We start from the raw sequence: 13,569 nt of genomic DNA, 5'->3' as shown, positions 1-13,569 counted from the left end.
TTCACAGGAGTCACTTGAACAGGAAGGAGCCACCTGTGCTTTATTTCGGATGTTAAAAATAAAAATATCAGCTTAGTAAAAAAGTTGTTTAGGAATCCTGTGCATAATAAAATGATGAACCAAAAAAAAACAGATTTATTACTCACAGGTGTGCACAGTCTTACCTGTCCAAAAGTCAAATGTCTATAATAAGGATATACCTTTTTGGTTTGAAGTGAGTCTCTGTGACTGGATGAATTGTTAAACTTTTTTTATCCTAGTTAACAACTTAAAGCTACCAGAGAAAGTGCCACTGCAGCCTCATTAAGCTGGCTTCCCTTCTCACCCAGCTGTATCAGTAGCAGCTGTTTTGGTTTGTGCAAAGCAAAGCATGCTGGACCACAGTTCAACGCCCAAAATGGCGGCACGGTTGAAAACTTTTCCCTGTTTTATCCTAGTTTGTCTTGTTCACAGACTATTCCTGTAGCCGCTTTAGCAGCACTGAAGCGTAGCATTTTCACACTGGTGGCGCGCCGGCGTTTTTCTTTTAATGGTTGCGGATTAAGGCGAGTGCCGGGATGGCGTTTTGCTGTCAGCTCAAATTCGGGCATCACTTTACCAACGCTAGGCTGAGCTAAGCTACGCTAGGCTAGGCTAGCAAAGCTAACTACTGTCAGATGAGTGCTGGTTAAAAGCATCGGTAGCTATGTCTCGTCTCACCTGGACCTCCGCGCTGAACTGGATATGAAGAAGAGGACCATTAGGTAGAAATGGAGGATGATGTGAAAAAAGTGAAAAAGGTGAGTCGGGCATTTGTCACACTTTGTACTGCAAGTTGGCTAGCTAGCATGCTAACTTGCTAGCTAGCCGGAGCAGGGGGAGTTTAGCAGTTAGCTTGCTAAGTTTAGCCAACTTTGAAGTAAATATAAACGGGAAAACACACACGCTGACAGATTTGTTGTCTTTTCTATCAACCACAGTTAGTCCAAAAAGGAAAAGTGTGTATCTTTTATCAAAGGGACAGTAAATAGGTAAGTTAAAGCGAAACTGCTTGAGTGTTAAAAGTTTAAAACGTTACCGCCTCAGTTCAAGATTACACTGAGTTTCAGGATTTAATCTCGTGTTTATATTAATATCAACTTTATCTGAGCGTTGATCGCTTTGTAGTGCATTGAAACTTGTTCAGATATGACGCTGTGATCTTGTGGAAGATGTACTTAAAAAGGAAATACCGGCCATTGTTGTAATAATTAGGCTAATGTATGTATTGTGTGTAATCCATTGTGGGTTGTTTTTTTAACACTGAGGGTGACATATAGGGCGTTATACAGTACTGTCAGTATTTCCACGAAGATAATGAAAGCACAAACAGGTTTTTCAGAGTAATAACCCTCGTTGGTGAGCGTAGGCGGAAGATCTGTGCTCAACATGGGCTGTCAGAGGCAGCCGTTATCGGTGTCAGTCATGCTGAAGGGAATCAGCTCTCCTTGGTTGTGTCAGCCATCCCTGCTGCCCTGTCTCACACACATACTGCCTAATGATCCAGTTTGATTTGGAGTGGGACAGATCTTTATGCTCGGACACATAGCTGACATTTCCTTGATCTTTTTCTTCCCACCTTGTCTGATAATAGACACCGGGGACATGCTCCCTCTGTTCCTCTGGTTGGCACAGGAGGAAACTGACTTGCAGGACTCCAGCATATCTAGTCAGGACATGGCACTGATAAGTCCTCACAGCCTGTGCAGCATAATGGGAAGTGATCTGAGGTTAACTTTTTTTTTTTTTGCTATGATTGCTCTGGTTTTTCTATAATTTTTCATGGCAATAACACAAGTCGTTTCCCCATCTCCTCTTGATGTGGAGGGAAATTTGGACGGAAGTGAAGTGATATCCTTGTGTCAAGAAGGTTTGTTGTGACAAGGAAATGTTTTTAACAAACCCAGTGTCTACTCTTTGAAACTTCCCCTCAAAATGCCTCATCGCTGATGGCTAGGGGACCGATTCATAATGCCGAGCAGCATTTAAGCTTTTGGGAAAGTCGGATGTGGAAAATGTATTTCTTTTGTCCTTTTTAATCTCACTAAATGTTAATGTTTCAGCTTTATGAATCTGATTTAGACCTCCTTTTGGTCTAAATCAGATTCCTTTTGTTAGTTGTAAGTGCAATGTCACTGACAAACTTAGTTTGTTGTCATAGGGTTAGCACTTATTGATGATCTTTACCTTCAGGGATCAGTGTCACAGATATATACAGTTCTTGTATGTGCCACTTGGTGGTGATAGTGAACAGCATTTGCCCAAGATGTATTTATTTACTTATTTTACTGTATTGCACAGGTTCAAATGAAACACAAGACACCTTTATATGATTGTTTTCACTTTGCTAAATGATTTATATGAACTCCTTTGAAAAGCCCCCCACCCATGGTGTCAGGGAAACTCTGGGTAATCATTAAGTCTTGAACCGGTCAGTGGTGTCTAAAGAAGTTGAGGTATTATTGTTACAAGAACATAGCAGAGTGAATGCTGTCATGACTCGCATGTCTGTGTATTAGCTTGCTTTCAGTCCCGCTGCAGTGGTGATGTCACAGTAACACATCAAGAATGACAAATATCCTAATGTAACAGGTGCTGCAGCTTAGGTCTGGAAAGGCAGATTAAGATGGTAGTGTTTTACTTTAAGACCGCTGTGTAAAAGGTAGTGTAGTTTCTAGGCGTACAGAAGACAAATTAGCCTTAAGTGACTCTTATTCTATATGAAAATTAAAATAATACATACTGGTATTTACTTCACTGTGAATAATAGGTCATCCATGAACCAGAGATGGTCATCATTTGTAGGATTGGATTTTTATTCTTGTAACCTGTTGTTGCACTGAATCAGGGCTGAAATTATGATTATTTTTCATTGACAACCTGTTGATTATTGTCTCGATTAATTGATTGGTTATGTTGGTGTATAAACTATCAGACAATGGTAAAAAATATGGATCAGTGTTTTTCTAAGCCCAGCATGACATCGTCAAAAGTCTTGTTATGTCCACAACCCAGAGATATTCTGTTTTGGGAATAGAGGGGTTAAGAAACCAGAAAATACAATTTTTCTTAAAAAATGACATTCAAACTGAGTGATTGCTTCTTAAAATAGTTGCTGATTAATTTAATAGTTGACGACTAATGGATTAATTGCTGCAGCCTTACACTGAATATAGCAAGGTTGGACAAACTTTTTCTTTTTTTCTTTTCCTTTCAGTAGGGACGTGACATCTGGTGGGCCAACTTAGTCTCATGGGCCTTAATTTTAACAGCCCAAGTTTTCCTGTATTGTTCTTATGTGTGAGAAAGTTTCAGAGTCTGGCCATCACCGCACAAAGAAGCCACCCAGTATCCTCTCTTATGTCCCTTTTGTAAACAGACTTTCACCAATAATGGCACCTATTCATCTTGAAGCCATTCACTGTGGGTCAACTACAGTAGCTCCTGTCTCACATTTCACATGGAGACGCTGTAAAATGTTAATGTGTTTGTCTTCACGAGCTACGTGGTGTTAAATAATGTACTGGTCATAGGTTGTGCTGTTCTGTGATCAAATGTCAGCACGTCAGGCAGGAACCAAATTATGGGCGCAGTGAGTGATTGTTCAGTATTCTTACAACATTAACCATACAGTGTTGCTATTGTAGATATTGTGTGGATGAAGTTTACTCTTCTTGCATAATTTTATGCTTGTAGAGCAAATTAGTTACATTGACCTTTTTGATAAGGTGGCTGAAAAACGGAAATAAGTCTTGCAGAACTACATTTGAATGTCTAGACTTTTCCCCCCCTTTTGAGTGTGCAGCTTTGCAGATTTGACATCTGTGGTTAGTGTTGTAGAATATAGGTCTTGTATTTCTGTGGCTTAGACGTGCTGCTGAGCCGAGTCCTGAGTGAAGAGAGAATGAGGGACGACGGCAGTCATCATCATCATCATCATCATCATCATCACAATAAATATAAAGATTTGGAGCAAAAGGGGGGGATCACCACACACTCTTTTTTTGTCTGTCTTCAGTATATTCAAAACGAGATTGAAAGAAGTCTGAAGCAGCCTTGTAATCTTTACAGTATTTAAAGCATGCATGCGCGTGTCATCACAGGAAGTTGTGGCTGGTCCCCTTCCTGTTCTTGTGCCTGAGCATAGAGCGAGAGACACTTCCCTTCCTCTTTGGGGGGTCACACCCCTGACACACAGTCCTGCTGTGTTTGATCCTGTACGTCTGTCATCAGTTGGCAGCTGTCACTGTGTGTGAGTGGAGGCAACAAGTGGCTAGTTGAGACAGTGCGAGCGTAGCAGCATCCGTGGCACGGCTGTGTGCTTTGCCGTTGAATAGGCGACTCTTCTAGCGTGTGGGGTTCATGGAGAACGAGGTAGGCTTTTTAAAATGCTTTGAAATGTTTTGTTTTATGCATAGACTGTAGACCAAACTCATCCAGGTTGATAAATGGCCGGGTCATTTGCAAACAAAGCGATGAATGGGTTTAAGTAAATACGGAAAAAGGAGAATATATTTTTCTCATTCTGCTCGTTGATGTTTTAAGCATAAATACTCATGATGTTAGATGTTAAGATGTGGTTCTCCCTTATGTTTTGCGCCGACCTCAACCGCAAACTCCTCCAAGTATTGCAAAATGCAGGGTTTCCTTTTGCACATGCTATTGTTGACATTTAAGAAACACGTATTGGGTAACATGGAGAGCTATACGAGAGTACATCTGCTGTGTCTTACTCTGCAGTTATCGGCTCAGTCAGGGGAAACGGAGTCGGCATACAAGTACCACACTCAACAGAAGTTTGATATAGCTTCTGTTTGGTTTACTTTGTTGCTTGCTATCGCATTGCTACTACATGTACGCTGTAGATGTAATTATTAATAATATATTGTTGAATAGAAAGTCTGAAATGTTACATATCCACATAAATCCAGTCTCATTTCCTACTGTATTTTAGGAAAGCGGCTTTACAATCTTCTAATTTCTCTCCACCCCGCTCTCTTTCTTTATTCTTTATTCTCCAGCCTGGTATCGTGTCTCCGTTCAAGCGAGTCTTCCTGAAAGGAGAGAAGGGGCGAGACAAGAAGGCCCAGGAGAAAGCCACTGAGCGCAGGGCCCTCCACACGTTCTCACTCTCTCAGCCTGACCACCGCATCGACCCTGACATCCTGCTCAATGACTACATTGAGAAGGAAGTCAAAGTGAGTGAGACTAGCAGGGATATAAATGAAAAATGTTGTCGTACTGTTCACTTAAATGATTAATTATATGATACTGGATCAAACTCTAAGTAAAAACCTTTTTCTTATGTTCTGTCTTGTTTAGTACTTGGGGCAGCTGTCATCAGTTCCAGGATACTTGAACCCATCAAGTCGCACAGAAGTGCTGCAGCTCATCGACACTGCAAGGGTGAGTATCTGAGTGAGAGGATTTAACCTGATATGGTGTTCATAATATCTGTCACAACCTGGATGGTGTGCCTCTGTGGTTCTCAGAAGTCCCATCAGTTGGCAGGCCAGCTGACAGCAGAGCAGGATGCAGTGGTGAGCCTGTCGGCATACAACATAAAGCTTGTGTGGCGCGATGGAGAAGACATCATTCTGAGAGTGCCCATCCATGATATCGCTGCTGTCTCCTACATCAGGGACGACTCTTTGCACCTTGTGGTGATCAAAACAGGTAAAATGAAGTTTTACTCAAATCCACAGTCTAAGGATGAAAGGCAATGTGATTCGTTATTTTGGGCTATGTAAATAAAATTGACTTGACTTTTTACTCGACACACTATTCAACACTTTAATAATTAAATTCGACATTGTTAATTTTTCCTTGTTTTTCAGCCCAGGAGTCAGGAGGTTCTCCTTGCCCCAGCTCATGTCCTGATCTCAACAAGTCTCAGACGCTGAGCTCCTTATCGGAGAGTGGAGCTGTGCTCGTGGAAGTCTGCTGTCTGCTTGTGCTGGCTGTTGATAATAAGGTAATACTTTGCATCTGTGGCTACGTTTACAACATGCACATTGTTAAAAGGAGTTAATGTCTTTAGTTAGGTTAGGATATTCGTTGAAGAGCGGATGATTAATCGCTCACTTTTTTGTGTTTTAGGCAGCAGCAGAGGAGCTGTGTCTTTTGCTCAGCCAGGTCTTTCAGATCGTTTACACAGAATCAACCATCGACTTCTTGGACAGAGCCATTTTTGATGGAGCGACTACACCTACCAGACACCTTTCTCTATACAGTGGTGAGAAACAACATGCACTAGCTCTCTCGCAAGCTTAAGAAATATAAAATTGATTGGGTTTAAATACATTAGTATAATACTGTTTTACTCATGGATGAGTTTTACAGTCTTTCCAAGTTTCAGAACGATATAAACCTGTAAATATGTAGTCTGTAGTAAATATTAAGTTATTTTGCAGATGACTCTTCAAGCAAAGTGGATGTTAAGGAGGCCTTTGATGAGGAAGCAAGCACATTGTAAGTACACAAGTTTCTATTTTGGACACGGTGCTCGTGAAAGATTTCGACACATCTCTGAGAGTGTAACTTTTTGCTTATCACTTACAAGGGGTGTGTTCTCTCTCAGTCCTTTCCAGGGCTCTATGGAGGCAGAAGAAAACTCTCCCTCAGCTTCCACCCCAGCATCCCCTCAGACAAAGACTGCGAGTGAAGGAGAGCTTAGCACCACTGCTGCAGAGCTCCTGCAGGACTACATGACCACAGTATGATGATTTCACCCTCTCTTTCCGTTTTTGGCATAAGACATTTTCTCAAGCTACAGTAATACTTACAATTCTTGCCATTTTTTTCTCTTTTTAGCTGCGGACAAAACTGTCATCACAGGAGATCCAGCAGTTTGCCACCCTGCTTCATGAATACCGCAACGGATCCTCCATCCATGAGTTCTGCATTAACCTTCGACAACTCTATGGGGACAGCAGGAAGTTCCTTCTACTTGGTATGACCACTCTTTTTTTTTTCTGTTTTTCCCCCCATAAGTCAAGATGCGATGATCTTGTTTTAGCTAGACCTTTTGATTATCATATCCAACAAGGTCTGAAGGTCTGCAATCATTTGAACTGGTCTAATCTTAAGTCATGGTTACACTGGTGTATTCAATGCCACCTTAACTAACACTAAGTAGCTGCTTCCAGAATGGACTGACGTTGTTGATGTGGTCTGGTTGTGGTTGGTCTGTGGGGAAAAGTGAAACAAACAGTGAACAGAAGTGCCACAGTCTTGCTTGGTGTTTGTACCAGTAGCCACACCTTATGTCGGTTCCAGTTGTGGCAAATCTCTGCCACCACAGTTTCAGGCCCAATTTCGTCTCTCTATTTGTAAACATGAGACATTATAAAAAACGATATCTGGATAGAAGTCCTAGCTGCTCTGTTGTCTCCTTTATTCTGTATAAATCCACCTTCCTTTCATATCACATTTAATGTAACGCGTTTTTCCTAAAGTATGTGCTAAAAAGACAGTTGTCAGGCACTTACACATTATTATGTGCCCCTGCAGGCCTGCGTCCCTTCATACCAGAGAAGGACAGCCAGCACTTTGAGAATTTCCTCGAGACCATCGGTGTGAAGGATGGACGAGGCATCATTACTGACAGCTTTGGTCGCTACCGGCGCACAGCCAGCTCCGCCTCCGATTCTACCACCAACGGCAACGGAGCAGCCGGAGGGAGCGCCGCATCAGACGAGGGCCAGGAGGCCTCAGAGGGAGACGAATGGGACCGCATGATCACTGACATCAGTAATGACATCGAAGCTCTCGGCTGCAGTATGGACCAGGAGGGAGTGACGCCTTGACATGGCGAGCAAAGGGATTTTCTTTTTTCTCTTTTTTTTCGCCGGCGCTGACATATAATGGCAGCCAATTCACAAATGAACAGAAGGCATGAGCTGAACGGATCAGATGAAGGTGGTCCTGAGCACTGACCTAAGATTTGGTTAAGCGTATTTTCCTCTGATTGTAAAGAGGACGTTCCACAGTCCCTGTAAACTCACCGAAAACCTCAACCTGTTACCACAAAAACATGAAGTCAACAAATGCACTTATGCAGACCCTGTAGATGACACGCAGTCAGTTGGCTATTTTTGCATTTCAGAGGGATTCATGGTCTCTGATATATTTTTAAAGTTTCTTTGATTTTTGTACTCATTTATTGGCAGTATCTGCCACTGCTGTCATCAATGTAGCGGAAATCCAGAGTCTTTGAGAATATTTCAGTGTGTTTATACCCTCAAAGACTCTGGAGAACCCATCAGAGGACTGTCTACGTGTTTTTAGAAGGTTAAGAGTGAGGATGTACTGGTTTGTGCTTTTGTTTAGCTATAGGTCAATCCGCTTCATCCACCAGGAGAACTTTGGTCTTCATTTATTTCACACGTGTGTGTTGCTGTGAGAGTGTAACATTTTGCTCTATATATTTTTTTGTTTTTCAGTAAGCTTTGTGTACCACTTTGTTTCTACACTATCATTTGTTATCAGTGTTTACTCATTTATATAATTTTGCCTTATTCAAACTGACCAAGGAAATGCTGTAAAAACAAAAATTCTCATTCAGTTCAAGCGATTGAGTGGGGACTGTATTTGACAAAGCCAGTTATGGCTGATGTAAATTTATGATTTTAGATTTTTGTTCTTCTCCTGCAGGTCATCTTGTTATGTCTTGTGATATTACATTTATCTGTCATTGTGCCTTTACACTGCAGTACTGCTGCCAACTGTCTGTCACACGCAGACAGGTAATTATGAACTGTAACTACAGTTGTTGAGCAAATCATGGTTATTAAATAACAGCTACTTAAAACTGATTGTCTTGTTTTTGTGAAATTACATCAGGATTGCCATCTTTACCACCTGTCCACTGCAGTTTGAAGTGAGAATAACCTCCATTTAATTTGACTTTTCATTCACCAAAACTGACACAAGAGGCGAAGGTTTTGTAATCTGATTATGATCCTCTCTGACTGATCATCTGCTTGGATGCACGTAAGCTGCTGTGGAACTTCAGCCTCGCTTTCATCAAAGCAATAAGTCAGGATGTCGCCCTCAAAGTCAGGGATTAGTTTTGTGAGTCCGAGAGGCCAGAAATTGGCAGCACCGTTCAGGAGGAGCACATTCCATCCTGTCAAGGCGCTCACAGGGCTTTAAAACCATTTCCTTCACAGATCTTTCATAAACTTTTCCCTCAGTAAGTTTGAAACGTACGAAACAAACTGGCATCAAAAGATGTTTGTCTGTGTTGTCTGCCGTTTGTTGGACTGGAACACTACACCTGGGCTCATGTAGCCACTTTGGCTTGAGACGCTGCCTCGGAACAAAAGGATGAGATGATCAAGAAGCCTATGATCTCACCGAGCAAACACAGACTCTGTCATCACAGGCAAACTATTCCTGGTTAGATGTACCTGGTTGCAACAGTGTTGCTTCATTGTTTTGGCACAGGAGGAGAGTAAATGATGTTTTTCGACATGGTCTCAGCGTCTGCTCTCTCACAGTACTTGGCAGAAGCCTAATTGGCCTCCTGTAAATACTCTTCGTAATCCAATTTTAGACAGCGCAGAGTGACTCATTACAGCTCCTCATTTGAAGTAAGTAGTTATTAGATAGATCAGTTGGTTTAATTAAGTCATTAAAAGATCCCACGCTGTTTTATAAAGAGTTCGGCAATTATCTTTACAACAACGGCCGGATCCCCCGTAGTGCCTCTATAGTGACTTCATTACCTTGCATGAGCATGCCTCTTGAAGAAGAATCAGATGGGCGTTCGTTGACGTGTTTCGCTTGAGATTGTGTCCGTAATGGATTAAATATAGAAGTCTGTGACTACACTAGATTGGTAACTTCAAAGGGATTTATTATAGGATGCTGATTCAAGAAAAAACTTTTGATACATTTTCCTTTATTACGTCCCTTGAGTTTAGAGAAGATGGGAAAAGTTAGGTTTTAACACAAGAAACCGTATTAGAGGTGTGGAATATTAAACCATTCATCTTTGCTCACTACATCTAAGACTTTCTAACCCTCAGCTGTGCATAAAGTACAGATTAGGAACTTTTTAAAATACAAAAATGTGAAACTATTGGTTTTCTTATCTGTATCGGCCATGAGATGCAGGTAATTGAAATCCTGGTATCGGCTGAAGAAAAAAATCCATATTGTGCATCGCTTCATTCTGCTAGTTGATACTGTCAAGATTTGGTTAAACGTGCTCTGAATCAAAATCCTTGCTATTTTAGCGTCTTTCAGATCACTGTTTTGGTTCACACTCGCTGCTCTCTTGAACATACATTATGACATCAGCAGGCAGCTGCTTTCAGCATAAAAATCTTTGATAGGCTGCATTGGTGGAGACCTTTTTTTTCCCCCCACCAACCAAATAGCACACAGCCTGATCCAAAATAAAAAGGAATCTGCAAGAAAGGGGCTTTTCCCCAAATATCCCACATAGAAAGTGATGCTTTTAAAGTTATTTTTAGCTCCTGTGAATGTTTAATATGTGTCCAGGAACTGATCCAAATGTCCCTCTGACCTTATAAATCTATTTTCCGACAACCATCACAGTCAGAATCTATGTCTCGACGCTCCAGGGGTTTAATTGTGTGGTCAAGCTTAAAGCCTCATGAGTCTGAGGCAGCATGCCTTTCTTCTCCAACAAAAACAGTCTGAGTTAGCTTTCATTTCCACACCATTAAAACCTGAGAGTGTTGTTGCCGGTTGAATGTTCATTCTGTCATGACATCACCCAAGTCAGCATCCAAAAAATAATTACCCATCAACTAATGGTTTATTTATGATGTTCTTCTTTGCGTTGCGGTGGTCTGGTTTGCAAGCGGCCCATCCTTACAGTAGATCTTTTCTCAGATGGGACGCACTCAGACGGTGCTACACAAAGGCTCGGCGTGAGATGCAGTCTGGGATTCTCGCCAGTCTCACCCTGCGGTTCACCTTGGTGATGTTTCTGTCGGCCGTTCACGCTCGAGTTTGCAGCTCAGTCACGGCGAGCACTGCAGCTCTGTGGTGTCACATCTGTTATATTCCTGGAACAGGATGGCAGCTACATTCCCAGCCGTGAACATCAGAAAAAAAAGCTCCAGTAGACAAAAGGTAAAAATAGCAGGTAACTGACAGCATCCCACTTGATGTAGTTCTTTTTTTTACCTTAAAATAACAGCTTCAAAACCATTTTGATGGTACAGTGTCTTGTAATAGGGTCAGTGGTGTCTCAGCCACTCCAGTGGGCTGGTGGTGATCAGTGAAGGTGCCAGGGATGTGATGTGTTGCAGTTTCGAGCCCCGTTTTCCACAGAGATTCTGTAACTTTTATACAGGCGGTGAGGCAGAATAATAGTGCAATATGAAAATGCAGTGTAAAAGGGCTTCTGACAGTGGTAGATGTTTCTACAGTCTGGATTTTTGCCAGGATTTACTCCATCATTCCTCAAGATTCATCACTGCTCTCCTCACTTTCGTAGCAGCTGTCTGAGTCGCTATCTGCAAACTCGTCCCACCACCTGATTCTTTTTCCACCGATGGCTTCGTGTTCATTGTTCTCCTCTTGTGGACGGCGTCTGGATCCACCAAGCAGAGGGTCTTCTTCTTCAACACCAGGCGGGTTGAGTCCCTCATCAACATCGGGCCGCAGGAAGGATGTCTTCAACATCAATGTCATCTCTTGGTTGCGATGCATGTCTGTCTTACTGATTTGTCTATGCAACTTTTAGTAATTGTATATACGCACACAGAAACATACACACATGCTAGTGATGTGAGGCAGAAGAAATTTCCTTGGAACCTCTCCAGCTACCGGTCCACCTCCTTCTTTGACCGGTCTGTTGAACTTGAACCAGCCGGTCTATGCTGAGGTCTATGGTCTCAACATGATGCCTAATTTTTGCATCAGGACTGTGGCTTTTGATACAGTGTCTGGTCTTCATGCTTCAACAGCAGAGACAACATCTGATTTTATGCCTGTCAAGTCATTTTGTCATGCAAATGAGATGGGTTAGGCATGAAATTAATAAAATAGCAAACTCCAGGGACAGCCGTTGGGCAGTACTAGAATCTAAACAAGCAACAAGTACACTATATAGAAAAAATATGATAGAAAAATGAAATGAAACCACCTTGATCACCAGAAGCTTGTTAAATAATATGCAATGGCCCCTTTGGCAGCCTTTCAGTCAAAAGGAGATGTGGCTTTCAGCAGCGTTAAGCTCACATAAAGCTGGAGCTCATGCATGAAAAATCTCAGGCTCAGCAGAGTCATTCATGACACGCCACTTCAGGCCCTCCAGATGGAGACGGACACAGGAATCAGCAAGAGGGTTACACTGTGACTCTCACATGCAAAAGCTCATGACCTCCATGCTCGTGTCTTCACACATACCCAGGACTGTGGGAGCCTGGGCTGCCCCAACTGTTTATTTAAGTTCTTGTGAAGCATGCACAGATGACAGCTCGGCCTACTAGGAGAACAAAAGCATTGGGACAAAAATGACAGAGAGGCTAATTTGAAGAAAGGAGGCGAGATAACAATGTTGTTTTCCAAAACTTAAAGGATTAATTCAACATTTTGCGAGCTATGTTTTTGTTTTTTTAAAGTTGAATAAAACTCAATGCATGAAAGATGAGGAACATTATAATGTCTACATGTTATTTTGAGCTGTAAAGATGAGTGAATGGATAAAAGTTGAAGAGTATAAATAGTTAAAAAGTAGCAAAGGGATGGATGCAAAATATAGTGTGAGGTAGGAGATGAACTACATTACTTGACTAATGGCTGAGAGCTTAACTGTATTGGTGTACTAAGGAGAATTTGAGTTTGTTTCTTTTGTCTGTATTATGTTGGTAATACAAATTTTCATCAATATACAGTAAACTGTTGTGGGGCCCCTTCCCTTCCCTTCATTATACACCAAATACCCAGAAACCACACAAAATGCTGCGATTTAAAGGTTGATAGGAGTAACCAAAAAGTCACTATCTCACAGTTCAACTTCAGGGTCTCCAATGCAAACAAAAATTCATCCTAGTGACACATCTATGAGTCAAAAAGTCCTTGGAGCTAAACTGCATTGCTTGAATAATGGGCAGGTGCTAAACTGCACTGCTGGCTTAACGTTTTATTAGGAACAGCTGAAGCAGTATGCATAGTTGGAAAAGTGTAAAGGTGTATTCAGTCAAATAAGCTGTAGGTATCGTTAAGGAGACTTGATTCACACATCACCCAAACAGTCGTTTGCATCGCTGCTGAGAGGCCATTGACAAGACTTTCTTGTGATGACAGCAAATTAAAGGTTGAAAAAGTAAGGCATCCATCTTCTTGATGGATTGTTTAGTTCCAGTAGATTTGTGAAAACCTACAACCACTAACAAGAACCTGTTTAAGGTATCATATTTTGTCAAACCAGTTTCAAAGTACAGTACGTCCCAGTCGATTATAGGCTTACTGTAGTAACACAAGATCAAGTTGTCATAGTAGTTGTTTTCTTGCCGGGTGGCATTGTGCCTCACTGTTCAGGGAATACTGAAAACTGAGACAATG

At 41.7% G+C, this 13,569-nt stretch overlaps 1 protein-coding gene across 1 annotated transcript; it reads left to right on the top strand.

Annotated features, from left to right (window-relative positions):
* The first annotated feature begins 371 nt into the window (after window positions 1–371).
* ccm2 (CCM2 scaffold protein) lies at window positions 372–8,834 on the top strand. The gene is made up of 10 exons (XM_084378304.1): window positions 372–779; window positions 5,040–5,216; window positions 5,341–5,424; window positions 5,511–5,694; window positions 5,856–5,992; window positions 6,118–6,253; window positions 6,432–6,489; window positions 6,599–6,734; window positions 6,832–6,970; window positions 7,531–8,834. Exons 1-10 carry the CDS (start codon window positions 750–752, stop codon window positions 7,824–7,826), a joined length of 1,377 nt encoding a protein of 458 aa, XP_084234430.1. The 5' UTR covers window positions 372–749; the 3' UTR covers window positions 7,827–8,834.
* Window positions 8,835–13,569: the final 4,735 nt, after the last annotated feature.

This window comes from Pagrus pagrus (genome assembly GCF_965226575.1).
Source record: "Pagrus pagrus genome assembly, chromosome: 16".
NCBI classification, from domain to species: Eukaryota; Metazoa; Chordata; class Actinopteri; order Spariformes; family Sparidae; genus Pagrus; species Pagrus pagrus.
The sequence above is the reverse complement of the archived record's forward strand: the minus strand, read 5'-3'. Positions and strand labels throughout refer to the sequence as shown.